Source organism: Heptranchias perlo, chromosome 17 (assembly GCF_035084215.1).
Source record: "Heptranchias perlo isolate sHepPer1 chromosome 17, sHepPer1.hap1, whole genome shotgun sequence".
Lineage (NCBI taxonomy): Eukaryota > Metazoa > Chordata > Chondrichthyes > Hexanchiformes > Hexanchidae > Heptranchias > Heptranchias perlo.
This window is the reverse complement of record NC_090341.1, coordinates 31,170,112-31,197,603: the sequence shown is the minus strand read 5'-3', so window position 1 is coordinate 31,197,603 and position 27,492 is coordinate 31,170,112. Positions and strand designations below refer to the sequence as shown.

Below are 27,492 nucleotides of genomic sequence, written 5' to 3'. Positions count from 1 at the left end.
GTAACTTAACCCTTGAAGTCCGGGTATCATTCTAGTAAACCTACACTGCACTCCCTCCAAGGCCAATATGTCCTTCCGAAGGTGTGGTGCCCAGAACTGCTCACAGTACTCCAGGTGCGGTCTAACCAGGGTTTTGTATAGCTGCAGCATAACTTCTGCCCCCTTGTACTCTAGTCCTCCAGATATAAAGGCTAGCATTCCATTAGCCTTCTTGATTATTTTCTGCACCTGTTCATGACACTTTAATGATCTATGTACCTGAACCCCTAAGTCCCTTTGGACTTCCACTGTTTTTAACTTTTTACCATTTAGAAAGTACCCTGTTCTATCCTTTTTTGATCCAAAGTGGATGACCTCACATTTGTCCACATTGAATTCCATCTGCCATAGTTTTGCCCTTTCACCTAATCTATCAATATCGCTTTGTAATTTTATGTTTTCATCTACACTGCTTACAATGCCACCAATCTTTGTGTCATCGGCAAAATTAGATATGAGACTTTCTATGCCTTCATCTAAGTCGTTAATAAATATTGTGAATAATTGAGGCCCCAACACAGATCCCTGCGGGACTCCACTAGTCACATCCTGCCAATGTGAGTACCTACCCATTATCCCTACTCTCTGTCGCCTTTCACTCAGCCAACTTCCTAACCAAGTCCGTACTTTTCCCTCGATTCCATGGGCTTCTATCTTAGATAACAGTCTCTTATGTGGGACCTTATCAAATGCCTTCTGGAAGTCCATATAAATAACATCCATTGACGTTCCCCTGTTCACTACTTTAGTCACCTCTTCAAAAAATTCAATCAGGTTTGTCAGGCACGACCTACCTTTTACAAATCCATGCTGGCTCTCTCTGATTAACTGAAAATTCTCGAGGTGTTCAGTCACCCTATCCTTAATTATAGACTCCAGCATTTTCCCCACAACAGATGTTAGGCTAATAAAGTACTTGAGAAAAGTTACTTCTGAAATGCAGTTATGTATGCAAATGTGCTGGACAATTTGCACACAGCAAGATCCCATAAACAGCAATGACACAAATGATGAGTTAATCTGTTTTGGTTGTGTTAGTCGCTAGGAAACACCACAAAATCTCACCGCTCTTCTTCAAATAGTGCCATGCAATATTGAATGTCCGCCCTCACATTCAAACAAAGCCTCAGTTTAATGACTCATCCAAAGAATAACACATCTGACAATGCAGCACTGCCTCAGTATTGCCTTGAAGTGTCATCTTAGATTGTATGCCCAAGTTCTGAACCCACAACCTTCTGACTCAGAGGCAAGAGCAGTACCAACTGAACCAAGCTGACACTTTAGCAGATAAGAAAAGCCTTATGAATAGGTTTAGATACAGTTATGTATATTGTCGCAGTGATTCTGTGATTTCATACTCTCAGTAAGATGCCTTAATCACAGGGAGCATGGGTGGAAGAGCATGGTGGGACTATAACATTATAGCCTTTTCTTTGACTTGTGTTCCCTGTGAATGTGGCTTCCTACTGGGACTATGGCTTCATGGAATTCTGTCCCAAAGATCATGCTGCTTATATTTTCTATTTAGTATATTTTAATGAATTTAACAGATAAATAACATGAAAATGCATTATTTTGGCATTGTAGTATGTTCATGTGTATTCTATTCATTACAAAATCTTCCAACAAATATCTACAATACCAGTATAAGCTGTAATAAAGATCGAAGTCTTTCTAATTATAGGAACATTATCTGGGATTAGGCCTGCATTCGTTGCAGATGTCCAGCTATTACAAACTGTGATATCAGGACCACTTTTCCACTCCACCTATCACTCTTTCCAAATTAAAATGATGTGCGCTGCTACATATTTCAGGTATGATTGACTAGATTTTGAAATGGTTTAGTTACAAAGGCACTGTCCCATGTGGAATTGAGAGGGAAGGGGTGGTGGCGGGAGAGGGGAGAGGTGTTGGCGGGAGAGGGGAGAGGGGGTGACGGGAGAGGGGAGAGGGGGGTGACGGGAGAGGGGAGAGGGGGGGTGACGGGAGAGGGGAGAGGGGGGTGACGGGAGAGGGGAGAGGGGGGTGACGGGAGAGGGGAGAGGGGGGTGACGGGAGAGGGGAGAGGGGGGTGACGGGAGAGGGGAGAGGGGGGTGACGGGAGAGGGGAGAGGGGGGTGACGGGAGAGGGGAGAGGGGGGTGACGGGAGAGGGGAGAGGGGGGTGACGTGGTGGCGGGAGAGGGCAAGAGGTGGTGGCGGGAGAGGGCAAGAGGTGGTGGCGGGAGGGAGGAGAGGGGGTGACCGCGAGAGGGGGTGACCGCGAGAGGGGAGAAGGGGTGACGGGAGAAGGGGTGACGGGAGAAGGGGTGACGGGAGAAGGGGTGACGGGAGAAGGGGTGACGGGAGAAGGGGTGACGGGAGAAGGGGTGACGGGAGAAGGGGTGACGGGAGAAGGGGTGACAGGAAGGGAAGATAACTGGAGAGGGGGTGACAGGAAGGGAAGATAACTGGAGAGGGGGTGGCGGGAGGGGGGTTGACGAGGAGGGGCGAGGGGGTGGCAGGAGATGGGGTGACAGGAGAAGGTATGATGGGAGAGGGGGTGGCGGGAGAGGGGGTGACGGCGGAAGGGGTGACGGCGGAAGGGGTGACGGCGGAAGGGGTGTCTTTGATTAAATGCACGGGTTTCGGTTTCAGTGGAATTTTGTCATTACCTGAGATTTACTCTTTTAAACAGCAGATGGCAGTAAAGACTGACAGTAAAAGAAAAGATTTTTAAAAACTATTGCAGTAACATTATTCTTTGTTTTATATCACTATACACAATTATAATCCATCAAAAGATTATTACTGAATTTGTAGTATCCATTGTAGTTAATATATATAAACTATAAATAAATTGCTCAAGTGGGTTTTACTAGGTGCTTGCCATTACTTTAATCATCTCACTTCTTGTTAGACATCGTATTGAATTTAACCCTGCTTATTCAGTGGAAAATTTCATGAAAACATGTTTCTACTGTTGCTATCTCCTAGACTTTGTTAACTTATATATTTTAAAGAACAGACATTTTGCAAAAAGTTTTTTGGCCGAGTTGGTTCTAATTGGGTTGTTCTCTTAGAGCAGAGAAGGTTAAGGGGAGATTTCATAGAGGTGTTCAAAATCATGAACAGTTTTGTTAGAGTAAATAAGGAGAAACTGTTTCCTGTGGCAGCAAGGTCGGTAACCAGAGGACACAGATTTAAGGTGATTGGCTAAAGAGCCAAAGGCGACATGAGGAAAACATTTTTTATGCAGCAAGTTGTTGTGTTTGGGAATGGACTGCCTGAAAAGGTGGTGGAAGCAGATTCAATAGTAATTTTCAAAAGTGAATTGAATAAATACTTGAAGGGAAAAAATTTATAGCGCTACGGGGAAAGAGCAGGGGAGTGGGACTAATTGGATAGCTCTATCAAAGAGCCAGCACAGGCATAATGGGCCGAATGGCTTCCTGCTGTGCTGTATTATTCTTTGATTCTATAAACTGTGTAAAATATATATCTCCAAATCAGCTAGAAATTTGCATATATTCAATAAAACTATTTACTTTATTTAAAGCAATGAAAACATTTTGTTAGACTGTAAAGGTCGTACAAATTCTTTGCTTATAGTTTCTTATGGTTTTGGAGAAAATTGAATCTTACTTTTCAATTTCCAGGACCTGAGCGCACAATCTAGGCTGACACTTCAGTGCAGTACTGAGGGAGCACTGTTTTGCCAGATGGGACATTAAACTAAAGCCCTGTCTGCCTGTTCAGGTGGACAGTAAAGATCCTATGGCACTATTTGAAGAAGAGCAGGGAGTTTTTTTGGTGTCCTGGACATATTCTTCCCTCAGCCAACATCCCCAAAGCAGACTAACTAGTTGTTCATCAAATTACCGTTTATGGGATCTTGCTAGACAAAAAATGGCTATTAACAATGGCCAATTTACAATAGTCACTGCAGTTCAAAGTTTCTTGCATGTGAAGGGCCTTGAGGTGCTTGAGAGAGGTAATAAGGAGCTATTTAAATGCAAGTCTTTCTTTCTATTCAATTTCTACCAGTAGAAAAAGACATGAAATAAAGAATCATCATCTAATACCTTTAAAAATGTTTATATTCAATGAAGTATATCATAAATACTTTATGGATGAAGTATCATGTTTTAATGCATTAAAATATTGCACTACTAATCTTATTTAAGCATCAGTGGTTGCTATTATCTTTCCACAACTCAAGCTTCCTTTTGTTATGATGTAGTATGTGTTCAATTCAGATGATTCTATACATAAGTGCTCATATTTCACACTGAATCGGAATAATTTAAGAAAACAACACGATAACCATCTAAATATTTAAATATATCTTTTCGATTTCAACCTGTATTCATGTGACCAGTTGTAGAACATTAGCACTATAGGTGCATCAATATATGACCCTGTTAAATTACACATCAAAAAGTGAACTGGGCAGACAACTGAAATTATATCTGCACTTAGTATAGTAATTATTATTATTAATTTACAATAGGCAGTAATAACATACATGTTACTTTGATATGTAACCGGTGTGGAGCAATAGAAGAATATAATTATGCTCTAATGTCAAGTGCTTTTCTGAGCAATTGCTCAGGGATAAGAATGATTGATGTCAAGCAATTTCCTTTTGTCAGAGGTGTTCTTGCAGCACATGGATAGCTCTTCTGGGACAGTGTATGTATTTGAAATTTACCAAGTCAATTGGAGCCTGACACCGCATGATCAATTTCTGACTAAGTAATTTTCACGACAAATTTGCTGACTCTATTTAAACCACTGCAGAAACTTCTAGTGGCGATCAAAGGAGTTCATAGAAATACTATGCAGTGTACAACATAATACTGAGCTGATGTGAGTACATTTCACATGAAAATCAAGGCTACCTTAATATTTCCTGTATCACTTTTATTTTATCAAAACTACTATAAGTCAATGTTCCTTTTTACTTTCCCTTTTTGTTCTTTCTAAGCTTGACGTATGCCATCCTACACATTCTTTTTCCTTTCTACATAATCACGCAATCTCTTTTGAAGAATCTCAAAACTATGGAACCCCTTATCTAGTTCAGAGTCTCTCCCTCTCTCTCTCCTCCTTTTGAAACCCAACCTTAGCTTTAACTAATGTTGGTCTAATGAAAATAGCTCCAATTTTTCAACTCCTTCTTCATATTTATATTTATTTAAACCACGCAGCTGCCTAGTGAATCTGCTATGTACCTCGCTAAAGCCTCAATATCCTTCCTATAGGGTGGAACCCAATACTGCACATAATACCCTAATTAAGATCTTATTAAAGTTTTATACAGGCTCATCATTACTTCTTGGCTTTTATATTATATACCTCTTATGATAAAACCTAAAATTGCATTAGCTTTTTTTACGGCCTTATCCACCTAAAGTACTGCCTTTAATGTCCTGTGAACCTCTACCTCAAATCCCTCAGCTCTTCCATAGCACCAAGCCTACTTCCATTCAATGTATGATTATTGCTGTTATTTATTTGCCAAAATGTATCACCTCACACTTACTAATATGGAATTCCATCTGTCACTTTTTAGCCCATTTCCCATCTTATCAATGTCCCTTTGAAGTTCACCTTGATCTTCTAAAGACTTAACTATACTTCCTTCAATGGCATTGCTTCTGGATAGTCAAGATTAATTTCTGTCAACAGGTCAAGCAGGGTTAGAGGAAGAGGAGAAAAGGGTGAGGAGGTGAGGGGAGAAGAAAGGAAGGGAAGTGGACAGAGATACATGGGATGAAAGGGGGGAGGAAAAGTACCTCAGTGGAAGGGGAAGTAGGAAAAGTACCTCAGTAGGGTGAGTGGGGGGAGAAAATCTTAATTTTCCAAAAATGAATCTATAATTCTTCAAAGAATAAGAAGGCCCTGACTTTTCTAACTTTTGAAGAGGTTCCCATATTTTAAAAATTATACAGTTCCTGATTTTAGTACTTTGAATAATTTTTCAAACAGTGAAAACATTCTAAATTTCATATTTGAAGAGGCCGCAGTTTTAAAAAAAAGGTAGATGCTTATCTGTACGGTCAAGATATTTCCATTTCTGAATAAGCGCTGATTTCTTAGAGTTTGTTCTTGATTAGGCGTAGGGGTTACAGCGTTACTAAGGTTAGCAATCTTAACATTGGAAACCTCTTTCACATTGTCAACTAAAGGTGTAACAGTGATTACAGGTAAATATGGATACTTTTATAATGAGCTTTACAATAGGACCAAGTTGACATAGGTGTTTTCAATGTATTTTGAAATGGAATGTTGTGACCCACTGTTACTGAATATAAGAAATACAATCCTAATGAAACAAAAATTTTAATTTTATCACAAGTTTTATAAATTTGTCTCACCATTAAAACATTGTTGAAAACCTACTCCTCTATTAAAGCCTGCTGTACCATTTATTCTTAACCAAAGAAACCTATTTAAAATATTTAACACTGATATTCACACTTTTCAGAAAAACCTAATAATTCAGAAAGTTTCTCCCTACGTGTGATCCTTTCCGTTCACAGTCGACTTGTCATGTTTGCTCTTGAAGTGGATTGGGAAAAACTGTATCAAATGTGTGGTGTGGAGATGCCGGTGATGGACTGGGGTTGACAATTGTAAACAATTTTACAACACCAAGTTATAGTCCAACAATTTTTATTTGAAATCTACAAGCTTTCGGAGGCCTCCTCCTTCCTCAGGTACCTGACGAAGGAGGAAGCCTCCGAAAGCTTGTAGATTTCAAATAAAAATTGTTGGACTATAACTTGGTGTTGTAAAATTGTTTTCAAATGTGTGGAGCATAGAATATGTATTAGAATATGGCTGTAAATATATTTCTTAACATACTCGATGAATTATGTTTAGGCTAAACTCAAACAAGGCAGCTATGATAAGTCTGGGGTTTAAATACTGCTCATGCTCAATACCTGCTTCCTATGAATACCATCTCTATGGTTTGGAGGGTGTAACCATCCAATGTTTGTGTTGGACACCTGGAGACGAATCAACCATTCAATTTCAAACAAAAGAATCAGTCTCAATAACTCTTAGGAAAGAAACTGAACACTTCATGATCAAAAGTCACAGACTGCTTTACCTCGCAGAATTTATTTTGAAGAAAATGTGGAAAACCTTGTCTGCCTTATTTTTATTCAAATCATTATCAGGTTAGCGTTTATTATTAATTAAGGATAAATATTTCACCAATTTTTTAAATTAACAAATTTAACATTATATATGGATCATCATACTTATCATTACCAATACTTGTTTTAAAATGGCTAAGTCTTAATAAAGATTTTAAAGTGTCTTTGTTGATAATATTATAAAAAGCAGAAAAAGACAGTCATATTCTACAAGTTATGAATGGTTTTGATAACTTTGATTCACTTTGTTTTACTCTAGATGCTGGTATGTAATAATTTCAGCAATGAATTTCAATAGTTCTCATGGTGAAAGCTACATACTAATAGTTTATTGTAATAATAAGCTCATGAAATAACTCAAAAGATATTATTAGGATATCAGTAATAATGTTTTTTGTAAAAGAGGAACCTATCTTTATGAGAAAGGGCTTGGCCAAGTTTTTTTTTTGTGTTTATCAAAAACGTAAAAAATTGTCAGTGTGAAAACATCATATCACTTCAGTGTGATAAAAATGAGGCATGGCTGTTCTAGCTGTTTTCTCCCCACTGCAACCAGGACAGTGCCTCTTTAATGACTAGTCAACTACAAAGATTTAAAGGATTGACAAAGTGATTTTATAAATGTGCATGGGAAACAACACAATAAATTGTCCATGCAGGTTGTGGTTATGGGGCACATAATCCATATTGAGGAGCTGAGAGATGTGGTGGACGAGGGAAATGCAGTGGGTGTGGTGTGCATGGACTTTCAGAAAGCCTCTGCAAGGTACCATACAAGAGACTACTGGAGAAGATTAAAGGGAATGGATTAGGGGAAGGATTGGATCAAAAACTGGTTAGAAGGAAAGAATATGAGAATAGGAGTTAAAGGCAGTTTCTCCGAGCGGTTGGAAGTGGGTAGCAGAGTCGCACAGGGTTCTGTTCTGGGATCACTTATGTTCACTGTGTACATCAATGGTTTGGATATAGGACTAGAGGGAGTGGTGTGCAAATTAGCAGATGATACTAAATTAGGAAATAATTCTGAGGACCAAAGGAAGCTGCAAGGAGATATTGATGGGCCAGATTTTGCTGTAGCAGAGCATTTAACGGCATCTGCTGTTAGTTAGACTTGTCCTTGCAACCTTCAGCTCAAAACATTTTTGCCCACTAAGTTGCTGAAAGTGCGAGCTGATAATGGTGCAACAAGGGAAACAGGGCATCTGGGACCTGAGTGAACAGGGCAACCAACTGTGTATCTGGTACATTGATGAATTGAGAAATAAACAGCAGAAGGACTGAGAAGGAAGTGTAAATTAGAGTGGTGCATTCAATATCAAATCAGGTACTGAAAGAGAAATAAAGAGAGGGAAAGAAAGAGTGGATCAAGAGAGAGAAAAAAGAGACACGGGAAAATGAAAACTTAAAAAAAAATTGACAGTTTTAAAATCTCCAACAACAATTAATAACTGAAGGAATGAGACTCCACACTTGCAATAGTTAATTTTCAGTGCTGGAGAGGTTGATTGGCAGTAATTAACAATTATCATGTTGTTAAAAGGGTACATATGCTTGAAATGACAAGACTTAACTTTCTGTGGCGAGTTTAGTTCGTATCTACCACACAAATACAGCAACTCCACGACATTCAATGCATGTCATCGATGAATCAGACAGCAAAATACTGTTTTTGCGAAGCTAACGGTGTAGCGGCGCAATATGGACAGCAACTTTTGGATACTGGCATTTAACCGTGCATCTGCTCCTCACCTGAAGTTGCTGCAGCATTTACGCATCAATAACGAGCACCATTAGCCTCATCGTTACTTTGATAGCAAAATCTGGCCCGATAAGATCGCGGAATGGGCAAAAAAGTGACAAATGGAATTCCAATGTCAGCAAGTATGAGGCGGTACATTTGGTTAAAAAAAAGTAATTATATTTTGAATGGAGAAGGTTGGATAATGTGGAAGAGCAGAGAGAGTTGGGGGTTCAGGTTCACATGACATTAAAAGCAGGTCCTCATGTAGAAAAGGCAATAAAAAAAGCTAAAAGAATACTGGGTTTATGGCAAGATGTATAGAATACAAAAGTCGGATATAACGGTGAATCTACATAAAGCTTTAGTAAGACCACGGGATTTAAATTTAACTTTGGGTATTGGGGGGGACACAAAACAACATGGAAATAGATCGTTCAGCCCAACCAATCTGTGTTGGTGTTTATCCTCCACATGAGCAGTAGTCCGAATGCCATGTTCATGAAATCCATGAAAGGGAGAAAAATATATTTTTTTAAATAGAATTGCTTACCCGGAAAAATCAGTATCAATTTTGAAACTTGACTTGTACTCCTGTTTCTTTCACCCAGGTATTCTTAGTGCACCAACTATCTCTGGTGTGGACCCACTGAATCTCAATCTTAACGAAGATGCAGCAGTCCATCATCTACTCACCACAATCACAGTTGATGTGCCTGCAGGCGATAAGTTAGATGGCGGTCCAGTAATTATTAATGCTGATCCTGCTAAATATCCATTTGATATAATTCCAAATGCAGTAAATAAATGGGATGTAAGTTTTAGAACAAAGTGTTTGCATATTTTCTGTGTTTAGTTTATCTGATAAAAATGCAGGATTTATTCCACAGATCTAAACAAGATGGAATCACTCAAAGTTAACAAGTCACCTGGTCCAAATGGGATGCATCCTAGGTTGCTGAGGGAAGCAAGGATGGAGATAACAGATGCTCTGATCACAACCCTTCAATCCTCTTTGAATATGGGAGTGGTGCCAGAGGACTGGAGAATTGCAAATGTTACAACCCTATTCAAAAAAGGGGAGAGGGATAAACCTGGTAACTGCAGGCCAGTCAGTGGTGGGAAAAATAGTAGAGACCATTGTCAAGGACAAAATTAATTCTCACTTGGAGAAGCATGGGTTAATAAGGGACAGTCAGCACAGATTTGTTAAAGGCAAATCGTGTCTGACTAACCTGATTGAATTATTTGATGAAGTATCAGAGAGGGTTGATGAAGGTAGTGCAGTAGATGTTGTATACTTGGACTTTCAAAAGGCATTTGATAAAGTACCGCATAACAGACTTATTTGGAAAATAGAAGCACATGGTATTAAAGGACGGTGGTAACTTGGATATGTAATTGGCTAAGGGATAGGAGGCAGAGAGTAGCGGTGAATGAATATTTTTCTATCTGGAGAAAAGAATGCAGTGGGGTCCCCAGGCATTGGTATTAGGACCATTGCTTTTTTTGTTAAATATAAATGATCTAGACTTGGGTATAGGGAGTACAATTTCAAAGTTTGCAGATGATACAAAACTTGGCAAGGTAGTAAACAGTGAGGAGGATAGTAGCAGACTTCAGGAGGACATAGACTGGTGAAATGGGCAAATGCATGGCAGATGCAATTTAATGTGAATAAGTGTGAAGTGATGCACTTTGGGAGGAACAACATGGAGAAGCAGTATAATCTAAATGGTACTATTTTCTTGGGGGGGGGGGCGCAAGAGCAGAGGGACCTGGGGGTGTGTCTTCACAAATCTTTGATGGTGGCAGGGCAAGTTGATAAGGCAGTTAAGAAAGCATTTGGGATACTTGGCTTTGTAAATAGGAGCATTGAATACAAAAACAAGGACGTTATGCTAAACCTTTACAAATCACTGGTTAGGCCTCAGCTGGAGTATTGTGTACAATTCTGGGCACCACATTTTAGGAAGGGTGTCAAGGCCTTGGAGAGAGTACAGAGGAGGTTTACTAGCATGCTACCAGAAATTAAATACTTCAGTTATGTGAAGAGATTAGAGAAGTTGGGATTGTTCTCCTTACAGCAGAGAAGATTAAGGGGAGACTTGATAGAGAAATTCAAAACAGTGAGGGGTTATGAAAGAGCAAATAGCGAGAAACTGTTTCCTCTGGCAAGTGGATCGGTAACCAGAGGTCATAGATTTAAAATAACTGGCAAAAGAACTAGAGGGAAAATTAAGAGACTTTTTCACAGAGGGTTGTTAAGATCTGGAATGCACTACCTGAAAGGGTGGTGGAAGCAGATTCCATAGGAATTTTCAAAAGGCATCTGGACATGTACTTGAAGAGGCCTAATCTGCAAGGCTGGGGGAAAAAGCTGGGGTGTGGGACAAAATTGGACAGCTCTTTCAACAATGGGCCGAATGGCCTCCTTCTGTGTTGTAAGATTATATGATTCTATCTGTGTAGCCTCCTAACAAACAAAATCTTAAGTACCATAAAATCTGTTTATGTAACTTTTCAGTAATTTATCCAAAGTATAAATACTTACAAATCTGCAAATCAAAACATTACCTGAAGAAATTAAACTGTTTTTTGAATGTTTTTTAACTTCCATGGAGATACTGTGTACAGATGCTACTGGATTGGCAAAGTATGTAATTTCCATAGATTGTTCATTCTCAGTCTGGTTTCCAGATTGTTCAGTCTCAGTCTGGTTTCATAGGAACATAGGAATATAGGAACAGGAGTAGGCCATTCAGCCCCTCGAGCCTGCTCCGCCATTTGATAAGATCATGGCTGATCTTTGATCTAACTCCATATACCTGCCTTTGGCCCATATTCCTTAATCCAGATTGCGCAGTCTCAGTCTGGTTCCCAGATTGCTCAGTCTCAGACTGGTTCCCAGATTGCTCAGTCTCAGTCTGGTTCCCAGATTGCTCAGTCTCAGTCTGGTTCTCAAGTTGTTCAGTCTCAGTCTGGTTCCCAGATTGTTCAGTCTGGTTCTCAAGTTGTTCAGTCTCACACAATGAGATAAATGGACAGAGAATCTAGGAATTGAGATTAAGTGATAAAGAAGTTTAGATTGAGGTTCAGATAGTAGACAAACTGGGAGTGAGGGACAACGAATGGATGAAGTGGGATTGAGGGTCAGAGAAGGGAAAAAACAGGGATTGAGGGACATAGAATGGAGGAAGTCGGATTGAGGGTCACAGAATGGAAGAAACAGGGATTGCGGGACAAAGAATGGAGGAAGTGGGATTGAGGGATAGAGAATAGGCAAACAGGATTTGAGGGACAGAAAATGGAGAAACTGGGATTGAGGGACAGAGGATAGAAAAAACAAGGTTTGCTGAACAGAGAATGGAGGAAGTGGGTTTGAGGGATAGAGAATAGACAAACTGAGACTTATTCCAGTTGACCATTAAGAGGAAGCGACTCTCTATAACATTTACTTCTAAAATGGAATCTTATTACATGTAGTAGCTGGGATAGCTACATGTTGATTATGGCTAGCACTAGACAGTATTAGAATGAATCTAATTATTTATGTTGTAACAAGTAAATGGAGCTTGGTATTTGCATCAATGGGTTTGAATGTACAGTTTTTATATATTGATTTTTAAAATTACTATGCTTTTGCTTTTCTAATAGCTAGTAACAACAGACAGTCCAAAGCTGGATTTTGAAAGCACTCCACGCTACACACTTCAACTGCTTGTAAAAGATGAAAAGGGTAGCTCTGCTTCTCAGACCATCGTTGTAAAGATTATTAATGTAAATGAGCCGCCCATCTTTCTGGGAACTTTGGCTAAACAAGGTATGTATTTATATCTAAGTACAGCTAGCAATTGTATCTAATCAATAAAGGCAGCCAGTTTAAACAGATATATGTTACAAAGGCCCGGAATTTGCTGCAATGGTGATATTGGCGACGAACACCGTAAGTTAAACCGTTGTGCTCCCCAATCCTCCAATGGCGAATTCACGCCACAATTTGCTGGACAAATAACTAAAATACGCTGCAGCGGTGGATCGGCTAGTGTCTGATATACATCCAAGGTACCATGGACTGACACAGAACGGAACAATAGGTTATTTAACCAGGACGTGTTTAGGAACAATGGCTCCAATCTGATAATATGGGGATGGGTCGCAGTATGTCCGGACTTAATGTCCAGGTCGGGTTTAATTTGATTGATGAATTTATACTGAACCAGTGTAAATATATAATTTGGCGTAAGGCAGGGACTCATAAGGATTCTCTCCTGAACTGCATGCGATCCCTAGCCATATTTAATTACTGGTTGCAACCCTGCTTAACGAACAAGCTCAATAAATATTAATATGAAAATATTATCAGTCGGAGGGAATTCAGAACATGCCTGGCTGTCAAAACGCTTATTTTATTATTTAATTGAGGTTTAAGCTTTCAATGAAGTGCCTAGAACAAGTCCTACCCTCAGACAACCTGCTGAGGGATTGAATACCTTACTGATTCTGATCTCACCAGCACCATTCTTCAATGGTCTAAGTGGCTGTGCTGATCGCAAACTCAATCTCGCCATTGATGTTAATGGGGCGGAGCTATGATAATTAGCTGTTTAACTCTTTCGGGAGGGTCTCTGTGGAGCAGTGCACAAGTCCCAGGAAATTATGGCGTGGCGGATTAAGTAATGGCTTAAATCACTCATGCCATAATTTCCTGTAATTTCTGCACCATAATAATGACATGCGCCATAAATGTGACATAAATGTGGCACAAGTATTCAGCAAATTCAGGCCCTATGTTTTGTTGTAAGGACTTAATTTATATATCAGCTCATAATGATAATTTTAAACAATAAATGTCCTTCCTGCTATAAAAATATTAATCATTAGAGGCCGTGCCATTTAAATGCCTGACATTACTGTATTTTCCTAATTTGAGAGATCAGTGCAGGAACCAGCATTGCCATTCCAGCTCTGTCCAATTCACTAGCCGTCATCTTATACACATTTCAAATTTTACTCTCCTAAGATTTGAGATAACAATAGTAGCTGCTAAGAGAAGGGAATGAGCCTGAACTGCAATTGATTGAGAGGGTCCCTCTCTGCTTCCTTCAGGTTAATTTGTATAAAGAAAGATTGAGCAGGACTATCTGGGACTCTATATTTCCTATAATTTTATAATTGCAGTGAAATCATAAACTCATTCTTTATATTTGCATTTTTGACTTTGCTACAAATAGCGAGTAGAAGAAATTGTCTTCCAGGATGGTTTACTTTGACAAAGGAGTGGATGATGAATGTTGGGGATGTGCTCAGAGCAGGATTTAGTACTTTTGTGTGTAAGCAGAACTCCTACTTAATTGCACAATATTATTTGAAGGAGAAGCTAAGGAAATTCAAAATTGACGCAGCTTTAAAATAATCTTCAGTCAGATCTTCACAAAAATCTTGCATTTGAATGAACTCTCTCACAAAGAATTTAATATCATTTAAATATAGGAACATAGGAACAGGAATAGAGCATTCAACTCCTCAAACCTGTTACATTCTATTATGTCATGGCTTTGTTCCATATCCCTTCATACCCTAACAAAAATGCAGGAACAGAAATGAAAAGGTAACACCACATAAATCAGCTATTTATTGTTATGCTAAAAAAATAGATGCAGCCAATGAAACTGGCCTAAGAAGGCTCATGAGGCTAAAGATGAATTGATATGCAATGATTTGCTGTACTCTTCATTTATACTACCTGAGGAAAACAAAAATTAAATTAACTGTGTAAAAGATCTCTCTGAATACTGACATGCAAGTATGAAAATACCTGAATGTACATGTAAGGGACAATTCTGTGGGACTTCAGTCTTTGAGTGGGGCCCTCGCTATACAGTCAGAGACTGGGCTATAACATTATCTGATTCTGTAACCCGTGCTTCCATCCATCAAGATTTCACACCATGATCAGAACTTTGCAATAATTAACCCTGTAAAGTACTTATTAGAAAAGCATAAAGATGGATAAACGTGTCTTAGTCAGATCATTAGGCAAGTTATCAAGTAGAAGCCATGTACACTCACATAGGAGAGTGACTTGCTCCAGGTGGTTTTTGAGTGTCTCCTAGCAACGATTCACAGAATGGTATTGACAGTGTCTGGGGCTAATTCACCTGCCCACCAACTCAGCCTGAGAATAATGTGTAGAACAGGGAAAGAGACCTGTTAGTGGAAATGAGGAATGGAGTAAAATATAGAATGGAGAAAAACTGTAAACAGTTTTTTCTTAGCCAATTTCATAAAGATTACATAACACAGTTTATTTGAAATCAAAAATATTTTTTGAGACCAATGTAATTAAATATCTCAACATTAGGTAGTTATCGACACAATAGCACAGTAAACAAAACAGGCAGTTTCAGGAAAATCTGGATATTGATCAATTTACCTTAGTCAATGCTTAACACATTCGTATCAAATTCCTTTGCCCACTGTTTTAATGAAGGCATTAACCTGTTTAACATAAATGGGTTAACACCTCTATGGAATAGCAAACAAGATAATCTGATACAAACATTTTAAACATTTGCCTGTTTATATCGCAGAGTGTAATTTCCAGGTGCTTTTTACAAGCCAGAAACCCATAACTGAAAATTAAGGAGGATTTCTTCCATGCGCTAAATGTAAGGAAATTATAAACATTTTGTGTAAAGAACCAATTTACGATTTTGTTACACAGAGCGCACAGAAGATATCTTCTCCATGTTATTAAACAGAGCCTGTGTGATTCTGATTTTGCAGATGCTGAAGTTTATATTGCAGAAGATACTGCTGTCAACACTGTAATATACAAAGTTGCAGCAAAGGACCCAGACAAAAATGATGTATTAGAGGTAATGCAGCATATTATTTATTTATAAAAAGTGATTGCTAATCAAGGTGATGATTGCTAGCACTGAGGAAAGGAACAGTTTCCCAATTTGAGGCAGTGTCAGCATCAAGCACTCCCTACTCTGCTCTGACAATGTGCCTTAATTCTAACCGCAGAAGAGAACCACCTATTGCACCAATGTAACATTTCCACTTCTCATCTCAGCTATTCCTGCGGTCGCTAATTTATGTACCATATTAGGAGTAGTATTGTGCTGTGAACCCATGTCCACTAGGAAATGGACTGAAACTGTCCAAACTCATTTCATGTAGGACCTTCACATCCAGCAGAAAGAGAAGAATTTCTAGCCAGCTGTCTAGGCTTGATTCAAGTCAAGGTCCCAGAGGTGAAGTGACGTGCTAATCCACTGCACCAAACAATCCCTTCATTTAACAATCGTTTTCCCCTTTCTCCCCGATTAGGGACAAAAAAAGTTTGCGTCTTTATACTTCTAAAATTGGGCAGCTTAACAAGTAACATGAATATGGAAACAAGATAATTTCTTTTAAAAAAAAGCGATGACTTAGAAAATACTGCAAACTGTTGTAACACCAGCAAATAAAATATCCAATTATAGCAGAACCCTGATAAGATCAAGTGTACTTTGCAAGGAAATGTTGAGCATTTCATCTTATGTTAGATTTAGGTGTTTATGTAAGAGTCATTCTTTAGATTTTGACCTAATTGTAATTGATTTTAAGCAAGTTTCCCTGTATTCAATCACTTGTCTATTCCATATTAAAATGGTGACTGGTCTCAGGATTCTGAAGGTACTGCACCTGTAGGTGCTGCAGTAGCATAACATTATGTTACTTAGTGTTCCATGACAGGGCCGCCTATAGGAAAAAATACCAACTCACCTTTGGATTCTCGCAACAGGAAAAAAATTACCAGTTATTTAAAAAGCATAAAGAACTCAGACAAAATGTATAGCCCCGGAATACAAATTGGAAACAAATGTAACGCGCAAGATAAAAGGCATTGTCTAGCGGCTGCAGCCCTGGCTGAATGCGTCCCATAGAAATACAACCCTGTAAAGTGCATGAATAAAATGCAAGTAAAGGTTTGGGAAAAGTTGTGGGTGTTGGGAAGAAAAAGGTAGAAAAGAAAAGGAGCGAACTCCATAAGGAAGCAAAACAAATTTCAGGACCTCATGGCTAAGGTGAAAGTCCCAGCAGCAGAAAGATCAGTTGAAAGGGCAGAAGTGAAAACAGGATTGCAAATATTGGGCAAAGGCAACCGGAGACACGAAAGCAAGGGAAAGATCAGAAAATGAAAACCGGACGCTGAACCAAAATCAAATGCTGCTCCCCTGCAGAAGTAAAAAACCCGACATTGTCTCTGCCCCCTGTAATTGGATAAATCTACCCAACCCCCTACTGAAGTACAAAGGCAATTCCCTCCCATGCAGAAAGTACAGCTCAATCCCTCCCAGCTAAGGGAAAAATCTGGCAACCAACACCTCTCCCCCCATTGAGGAACAAAACTAACACTGACAATCCACCGCACTGAGACAAAAATCCCCCCTCCCCCGCTGAGGAAACAATATACACCGCGGAAACCCCCCCCCCTTTACTGATAGTTTCCCCTCCCCCCAAGGAAAACTCAATCTTTCCCTTTTTCCCTCCTCCTCTCTTCCACGCCAGATTTTCCTCTCACCCTCTCCCCTCTGTTCCCTCCCTCTCCTGCATTGTCTCTCCTCTCCTCTTCCCCACTCCTCACCTGCCTCTGTCTCCTCTCCTCCCAATCTCCTCCAATTCCTCCATCCCCCACCCTGTCTGCTCCCTTTTCTCTCCCCTCACTTTCCCCTCCCATTCCTCCCTCTCTCTCTCCTCCCTCTTCTCTCCTGCCCCTCCCTCCCCTCTAGTATGTAATGTGTGTCAAACTGTGCAGAAGAGGTGCAATGAGAAATGTATTGATACATTCATTATCTTGATATTGTGTTTTATTTGCATAGGAAAGCACTGCTCTCATATGTGGAGTGACTAGAGAAACTGGGATTGTTCTCCTTAGAGCGGAGAAGGTTAAGGGGAGATTTTTGATAGAGGTGTTCAAAATCATGAAGGATTTTGATAGAGTAAATAAGGAGAAATTGTTTCCAGTGGCAGAAGGTCAGTAACTAGAAGACACAGATTTAAGGTTATTGTCAAAAGAACCAGAGGCGACATAAGGAAAATAATTTTTACACAGCGAGTTGTTATGATCTGGAATGCATTGCCTGAAAAGGTAGTGGAAGCAGATTCAGTAATAACTTTTAAAAGTAAACTGAATAAATACTTAAAGGAGGGGAATTTGCAGGGCCAAGGGGAGTGGGACTATTTGGATAGCTCTTTCAAAGAGCCAGCACAGGCACGATGGGCCGAATAGCCTCTTTCTGTGCTGTATCATTCTATGATTCTATATGACTGATCCTATGCTTCTATTGGTAACAGAAAATTGATCTCGAGGGAAATAAAACATTGGAGACTAAAATTACAAACTTCCATTGATAGTACTGGATTGAGGGGATGTTTTGCATAAGATTTTATTTTGAACAGACTGGGAGATTCTAAACAAGCTGGACTTGTTCAGAGCCAAATATTGATGCTATGGCCTGTGAATAGTGTATAAATATTGTCCCTATATACAATCTATAATGTAAATGATGAATATGTACTAACAATCTCATATTCAACATAGCTTTTGTTCATGAATAACTGTGTTGTCAAGCTTAATTTATGTCACTGAGAAATAATGGCTGTTAATTGTCTCATTTGCAGAGAAATAAGAGGGGGATTTCCTCCTGTTGATAATTTTAATTAAAGTCAGAGTGAGTACATAATGAAATATCCTGCTTTGTATTCATGCTGACTTTTTTGATAAAATTACTGACAGAAAGAATTTCATCCCATAGAGTGTGCACACGTATATTTTAGTAATGAGTCTTCAGAGTCTTGTGTATAACAAGAAAGCCTCTATAAAAAGAAATGGCAAGGAAGATCTAAACAAGTTCTAAATGTTCATTACATTATGTGTTAGAAATGTTAAAATGTACTTTAATTTATTTTTACTTAAGAAACTTAGCATAAGTATTTCAGAATTTTCAGAAATTTTTTAACTGGTATTATTTTTTCAACAGTATTCATTATCGGGCACCACAGACTTTCAGATAGATGACACTGGCTCAATATCTGTAGCAAGTACTCTTGATTATGAAAATGCAATAAAGAGGTAAACTGAGCATGATTCAAATATAATTTACTTTGATTTGTTTTTCTAAAGAAAAAAGAAAAAGAGACTTGCATTCATATAGCATCTCATCATATCCTCTTCTGGACACCCCAAAGTGCTTCAAAACTGATTATTTACTTCTGAAATTTAATCACTGTTGTTAGGCAAATATACCAGACAATTTTAACACAGCAAGGCCTCACAAACAGCAAGTGAGATGTATAATCAGTTAATTTGGTTTTGGTTGAGAGAGGAATGTTGGCCAATGCAAAGAGAGAATTCTCTACTTTGATTTCAAATAGTACTATGTAATCTTTTACATCCACCTGAACAGGCTGATGGGACCTCATTTTAACATCGTATCCACAAGCTGGCATCTCAGACAATGCAACACTCCCCCAATACTACACTCGAGTGTCAGCCTGGATTATGTGCTCAAGTCCCTGGAGTGGGTCTTGAACCCACAATCTTCTGACTCATAAGGCGACAGTGCTACCAACAGAATCACACTGACACGTAAAAGCCAATTTTCTGACCTTGTCCTGCTGGCAACTGAGGACCCCCAGTCAGCAGTGTGAAGATGGGCCTTATCAGTTAACTATATTTAAATTTTATTACCTGGTATGGTTACATGGGATAATGTGACATAAATATTACATGCTGAAATCTCAGAGATACCGACAAAAATTGGAGTCATGGGGTGAGCTCAGTGCCAAACAAAAGGGTCGGGCCCACACTCTTAGTGCAATGGGCTAGAGTAGTTTCTGTTCTGACTTCTCCATTTTTGTATAAACTTCTCTATTTATTTAAGAAATTGAAATTCGTATCAATGAAACTGAGTCAGGTTTATCACCTGTTTGCTATTTGACTTTAGGTCACTGATGCCACTGTTTCTGGCCTAGGTACAAGATCAATTGGCTTAGTTCAGTCCAACATGCACTGACCAACAATTTGAACCAAGTTTGTTTAGTTTGTTCCCACAAAGCCGAACAAGGAGAAAAATAAATGATAGCTCCATATTAATAAGGCAGATTTAAACACAGATAGAAAATTACAAATTTCTGGTGTTCCACCCGACCCAGCATAATATGTACCAGGTTAATGTTGAGATATCTTCCAGTTTTGGAGTTTAATCTGCTCTTTACACTAATTATTCATTAAATGGGAGGTCATCTTTTTCTAAAAATCAAAAATGTTCAAAATCAGATAAAAAACAGAAAATGCTGGAAACACTCAGCAGGTCAGCCAGTTTCTGTGTAGAGAAAATATTAGTTAATTTTCCAACTGTAATTCTTCATCAGAACTGGTCTCTGATGAAGGATAACACCTGAAACATGGCGTCCGGCCTAGTTAGGGTGCAACAGATCATGACACAAAATTTAGAGCTGTTATGCTGATTTTATGCCAGAAAAATGGGCGGCAGCGAGTTGAGTTTCTCCCCCTATGTTTGGTATGAGAAAACAGACAAATGCCTTCTACGGGTTAGAGAATAACCCATTACTAAGCAGAGGTTGAGTAGTTGTGGGGAGAAATCACACAGGAGGTCAACACAGTCTCTGCAACCTGCTGCACTTGGAGGGATGTGCAGAGATAGATGTCCTATTTGAAGAAAAGTGCCAAGATAAGCAATGAGGATCATTGTCAGTACAGCACACTGGTATGTGTGGGTATCATTTCCAGTTAATTTATGTTGTATGAATGGCTATGAGTGCTAATTACCCTACATTGGTAGGAAAACCTATTTAAGTAGGTGTTACTCATGTTTGCCTGAATAGTTTCACACAAAAGTATGGTTAACTTCTTTTTAGATAGTACTTTGCTGGAAGTGAAGCATGAAAGCGAGGTAATGAGGGGATATTTTTGAACCATTACAACAGGCTACAAAAGGGTAGAACTGCTTACTATAAATGGCACTTTATACTTAGACTAAAACAAGGTCTGCCTCTCCATTTGGTGCTGCGTGCTGACAGATAAAGGCCAACATTCCTTTTTGAGTACTTTTTTTCCTTTGAACTATCTTTTAGTGATTTGTGTACCCGGACTCCCAAATCCCATTGCTCCTCCACAGCTCCTAGTCTCTCACAATTAAGATAATCCAATTTGTAATTCTTGGATCCAAAGTGGATGACCTTACACTTCCCCACATTGAACTCCACCTGCCATAGTTTTACCCACTCACTTAGCCTGTCTATGTCCCTTTGTAACTTCTTGCTCCCATCTACACAACTTACTGTGCCTCCTTGTAAACTTGGGTATACAACTCTCCATTCCTTCATCCAAGTCATTGAGATACAAAATGAAAAGCTAAGGCCCCAGTACAGGTCCCTGGGAAACACTACATGTGGGCATGCACATTCATATATATTTCGATAGTATTCTGTAATGCCTATTATTATATACAAGTTATTAACTGCATCTCCGTTTAACTAATGCAAATCATTATTATTTGAAGTTATCAGTTGACAGTGAAAGTAAAGGATGCAAGCGATCTGTTCATTACTGGAGTTGTGAAAGTGTTCATCATCAATGTCAATGACAATAGTCCAGTCTTGTCTTGCACGTAAGTGTTTGTAACTATTTTATGAACTGTAGTGTATATTAGGGCTGGTTTTACCAGTCTGTGCTGCTGGTAGGCAGTCTCATTGACTGGCAGCGCGTTTCAGAAATTCAAGTACAAGCTGCCTACAATTTTCTGACCATTGAAATTAATAGTTTGCACCTGAATTTCTGAGTTGAGCTGGTGAGACTCCCTGGTGGCAGGGCTGCCATGCAAAATTGGCCCCCTCATCTCCTCAGTTGAACATAGAATAAGTGTATTTATTCAAGAGTCTGAACAGTTTAGGAAATTTCACGAGCGAATGTACTTCAATGATAAAATCTCAGCTGACAAATATTCTGATGTAATGTCTCAAATGTGAAAATTCCCTATTTTGTTACAGTTTAAAGTGAATGGTGATTTTTTTTGTGCTGGTTAAAATGAAGGATGCCTGTGCTGAGCATTGAAACGTTCTCCAACTTTTTTGCACCCAGATTTCCCAAGCTCATTACAGCACAGGTTAGAAGCAAAGTTCTATCGACACCAGCTTAACGATACACATAATACCAAACCTCAGAAGACTATCCCTAGTACATCATCAAACCAAATCCCATTTTTCACACCAGGCACCTTTATGGATTCTTTGAACAATATTTCAATAATAATTAGCACAGCATTTTGGGTGGCTTTGTGTTGCATACCTATGCCTACTAGGAATTAGGTTGAGACAGGCTAAACCCATTGCACATAGACTTTGAATCATCATTCTTTGCTGGATGCAATACAAGTTCATAGGTGAGAGGACTGCGTTCTAATCCACTCTGCCAGCCAAGCTGTGTGAAAATTATTTATCCTGCTAACTTCTGATTATTTTTATGTGCATTTGACTTTTGATGCTGATATGCTCCTCATAATCATGGAGTACAGTGCCCAGTTCTCCTTTGCACCCAATATTATTAAGCACTTGGGTATGATGTGGAGCCATGCATTGTAGGGGTCTGAGAAATATTGATCAACTCCACTCTCTGGAAAGTTCTTTTACTACAGATTCTGTGGAATTCTTATTTATGAGATTTCTGCAAAAAACAGTGAAATCTATTACAGTTTTCGCCTAATAAACTACCATAATTTAGGAATCACATTTGATTACATTTAAGTTTTCATATTCCCTTGACACACTTAGAATGGCTACGTAATTAGAAAATTTCCTCTCTTTGCTATTTGTTGAGAAATCATAAGCATGCTGTTTTTGTTTTCACTACAAATCGCAAACAAAGAAAATTTCCACATACACCAGTGATTACGAACCAATTGGGTGTGATTTGAAATCCCCCCCCCCCCCCCCACGGCTTTCCTATTGTGGGACAACTTTGCAATCCCCATCTCCGTACTAACTGGAGTGCTAGTGGGTGGCCCTTGGCTGCCCAATATTCCAGAGGCCGGCAATTGCTTCCTGCCCACTTTACGCTTGGAACAGGTGGGAAGTTTGCGGGCAGCAACTTAATGAGGCCCGATGGTTAAAATTAGTGGCCTCATTCTGCCGCAAGCGGCCGAGAAATTAACTTGCCAACGTGGTTTCCCAGAAATGTAGCAAAAAAATGTGTCAAACTGTTAACAATGCTGACAAGTTGTAAGTAATTGTTGTACTGAATCTACAAATGAAATTTAATGGCTTATGAATACATTCCTTATTTAACAAATTAATATAGTGTTCCTTTTAATAGCATTTTAATTTTTATTTTTATCCTCTCAAATTTTGCAGATTTTATCCAAAACTCTATGCCAATTCTCACTGATTGGCATAGAGTTTAGGGTCTGTTATATGTATTAGCATGTAACAGACCCAGGCTTACAGTTCACCTTAGCTTAAATTTCTGAAAATTTGGTTACTTGGAAATCAGTACAAAACATTAATATTAATATGCACAAAAAACAGTAGCACAACTGGCCCATATACAGTTTAGTTCTGAAAATGCATCACATGCAGATAGTACAATTCAGTTTTAATGCACTGTACATTTTAGAACAGTAAGCTGAATATATGGTGTAGAGGATTGACATTATCATTGAGATTCTTGCAGTAGAGCAAGGTTTGTTGAATTAGTATTTAAGAATTAAAAGTACATTTTTTTAACAATGGGTTTAAAAAATGAACAATGTTTTCCTCTGTTGCAGTCTAACCAAGTTTATTTTATGTAGTTTCAAAAGTATAACTGATGGCAAAGAAACTGAGGTGGAAGAAAATTCTGACTCGGGGAAGACGGTGATTATAAACTTAGATGAAGAGCTTGCAGTTGGAACAGTTGTTGCAATCTGCACAGCTACAGATGCTGATCTTATGAGTGATGTCACTTATCAGCTTGATCCTGGAAATAATTATTTTACCATTGATAAAGGTAAGCATATCAGTATTTATACATTTCTTGATGTATTGATGATTGTTGTGCTGATTTTGTGTTTGTGCCCTTAAAAGGCTGCTTATAGTTTTTAGTTTTGATGTGGAGATGCCGGTGATGGACTGGGGTTGACAATTGTAAACAATTTTACAACACCAAGTTATAGTCCAGCAATTTTATTTTAAATTCACAAGCTTTCGGAGGCTTCCCCCTTCGTCAGGTGAACGATGTGATATTTTTCACATCGTTCACCTGACGAAGGGGGAAGCCTCCGAAAGCTTGTGAATTTAAAATAAAATTGCTGGACTATAACTTGGTGTTGTAAAATTGTTTACAGTTTTTAGTTTAGCCAGTTAAGCATTACATGTAAATTTTGTGCTATGTAATTTTTTTTAAAAACATGCATTTGTGAATGAAAGTTTAATATTGGTGATACACCAATTTATTTATATGACGTTTGTATATGATGTTGCTTCTTTGACTTACTCCCCTCTCTTCCTCCTTCTCCACTCTTTGAATATGGAGTGACAGTAATTATGGAGGTGATCTCACTGCAGTCAGATCATCAACCTGACTCCTGAATTAGTGTCTCCGTTGTTTTCTGAGGGGTTCCGCCAGTCATCCTCTAGAGTTACAGTGCATCACAGTCTAGCCTTCACCTGACATTTGCTTCGCTTCCCTAGCAACTATTGAAGACAGTGACAATGCTGTGAAGCTTTTGTGCTATTATTACATGATTTGAATGATTACATTTCCATGATTTATATGGTTACATTTACATGATTTGAATGGTTGCATTTCCATGATTTGAATGGTTGCATTTACAATAGTGTGCGACTGACAACAATGTTGATTATTTAAAAAAATAGCAAACTAGCAACTTTTAAGGCAGGAAAAAAAAATCTGAATAAATAACAACAACTTGCATTTATATAGCGGCTTTAATGTAGTAAAACTTCGCAAGGCGCATCACAGAGGGGTTATCAGACAAAATTTGACGCTGAGCCACAAAAAGAGATATTAGGACAAGAGATAGGTTTTAAGGAGCGACTTAAAGGAGGAGAGAGAGGTAGAAAGGTGGAGAGGTTTAGGAAGGGAATTTCACAGCTTCTGGCCCAGGTAGCTGACGGCACGGCCGCTAATGGTGGAGTGATTAAAATCGGATCTGCGCAAGAGGCGAGAATTGGAGGAGCGCAGAGATCTCGGAGGGTTGTAGGGCTGGAGGAGGTTACAGAAATGGGGGGGCGGGGGGGGCAAGACCATGGAGGGATTTGAACACAAGGATGAAAATTGTTAAATTGAGTCATTGCCGGACCGAGAGCCAATGTAGGTCAGCGAGCACAGAGCAAAGCTGCACTTGAGATGTGATCTGACTTTTGAGAAACTATTGAAAATGGTGGCTTTATAGATTAGTAATGAATTAACTTCAGTTAGTCTCTACTTTCTCTGCCTGATTCAAATCACTTCTCAGCACAGGAAATCAATAAAAACAGACACGCAACCATTATTTAATTAGACTGCAACCAAGAAAAAAATGCTTACAATTTTATCTTGAATTCCTGCTGATAATTACTTGCTGTACCATATAAAACACAATCACAGATCGTTTATTACAAGTTAGCATTTTTATAGTCTGAGTGTGGTTTGTCAGATTAGACTGATCACTGGCACAATTATTGCAATCTTATATTTCCCTTTACACATTTAATGAATTTCCTGGTCATCAAGGTGATGGATGATGAGGCTAAGGAGCTCTTTTCTATTTATTTCATAAATTGTACACAGACCTGTTATATTGCATTCCTTCTCAGTCTGATATTTATTTCAAATCATATTTTCTATTACATTTTAAATTTTTTGAATCCAAGTATAATAGCATTTTTCATTATGCTCTTTGGATGAACATGCCAGCAGTGTAGATTCATTTGTCATTTACATGTTCACCATCCAGTCCTTCTCTACAGGAGCTCAGTGCTTTCATCAGAAGTACAATAGTTACTGCACTTGTACTTCTCTTCCTAATGCATGATTTATTGAAGCGATAGTTGAGGTTTGGAGCTTATAAAGGTAGGTAGAGTGTTACTGTGGTGCCAAATAGATTCTCTCATAACATGATGATAGATGGATATGATGGACCAAGTACTTTTAGACCACTTTAAAGTTTTTCAGTTTCTTTGGAGTCAAAACAGTAACAGAATGGACAATTTTATGTGTTTCTTGACAGTCCTGAGTTAGTAGAAGTGAAGATGAAGGTGTCGATTTTCATCTATTGGTACATGGCAGGTCTAAAAGGTTAAAAATTGTACTGATCCCACCTGAACGGTAAAGTGTTAATAGCACTCAAATTTCCTGGGTCAGTTCATTCGAATAATTATTCAAAGAGCTAGGTGCAGACATGAGCATGTGTGTGGAGCACATTAGTGGTTGATGGAGAAATTTAAAGGGATGAGGACAGTTAAAGGTAAGTGTGACAATGGGGGCCATAAATTCTGAAAGACTTTAGCAAGACTCAAAAGGCATCTTAACCCATTAACAGTGTTTGCCAGGGCTAAAAAGGCAGGGGATTGAGGTGACAGACAACATTAAGGGAGAGGCGATCCCTTGTGCAGGCTTAAGGCCACAGCTGACCAGTATTGTTAGTGGTTGTGCCAGCCAAATGGTACATGTTAGTAACAGGTATCTTTACAGTAGAACTCTGCATCTGGTGCTCAGGTGACCTAAACCATGTGAAGACACTTACCCATGGGAACAATGCCAGCAAGCGTGATTGGTGGCATCTTGGTGTGTGTGGTATTTAGGTGTGTGTGGCCAATCAGGCTTTACTGGCTGCTCACCCTGGCATGCCTTCTTTCATGCATAACCACGTAAAGTATGACATGCTGTGATTGGGGTGCTTCTGAAAAATCATCTGGTATAATGGTTGTTTAGGCTTTCATATGTATTTGTGCTGTCAAGACTGTTGCCACAATCTACCTTCAGAAATAGAATGGAGTGGAGGCTCTAATTGTCTGCCAAAACATGATCTGGTTACCTCTGTCTACTGATGCGGGTGTATAGGGGCTGGCAGATGAGCTTAGGAACATTGGGAACAGGAGTAGGCCATTTTGCCCATTGAGCCTGTTCTGCCATTCAGTTAGATCCTGGCTGATCTGTCTCTTAACTTCAATTACCCGCCTTGGTTCCAAAACCCTTAATACCCTTATCTAACAAAAATCTATCAATTTCAGATTTGAAATTTTCAATTGGCGTATTTAAAATTTAAATTTTTTTTTCATAGAACACATCTCTTGCAGCTTGACTAGGCTGGCGTCCCTTCGGTGAGCCACCTCCTCTGTCAAGCACCTCAGATATTGGTGGTGGCGGGGTTGGGGGGGCGGAATTCTCATTAGTAAACCAACTGATGCCGGTACTGGTGCTGGGGCAGAAAAATAAACAGATAACACAAAGGCTCATGAGAACTCAGGAGAAAAAAAAGAGACAAAAATTCAAATAAAGAAA

The 27,492-nt window shown here is 39.0% G+C and overlaps 1 protein-coding gene across 1 annotated transcript in view; it reads left to right on the top strand.

Annotated features, from left to right (window-relative positions):
• The first annotated feature begins 7,170 nt into the window (after positions 1 to 7,170).
• Positions 7,171 to 27,492, top strand: part of LOC137334415 (cadherin-related family member 3-like) — a 50,241-nt gene continuing 29,919 nt past the window's right edge. The window contains exons 1-7 of the mRNA XM_067999127.1: positions 7,171 to 7,216; positions 9,545 to 9,747; positions 12,591 to 12,756; positions 15,723 to 15,814; positions 18,971 to 19,062; positions 21,515 to 21,622; positions 23,798 to 23,994. Coding sequence (XP_067855228.1) covers positions 7,171 to 7,216; positions 9,545 to 9,747; positions 12,591 to 12,756; positions 15,723 to 15,814; positions 18,971 to 19,062; positions 21,515 to 21,622; positions 23,798 to 23,994 — 904 coding nt within the window. The remainder of the gene's footprint in view (positions 7,217 to 9,544; positions 9,748 to 12,590; positions 12,757 to 15,722; positions 15,815 to 18,970; positions 19,063 to 21,514; positions 21,623 to 23,797; positions 23,995 to 27,492) is intronic.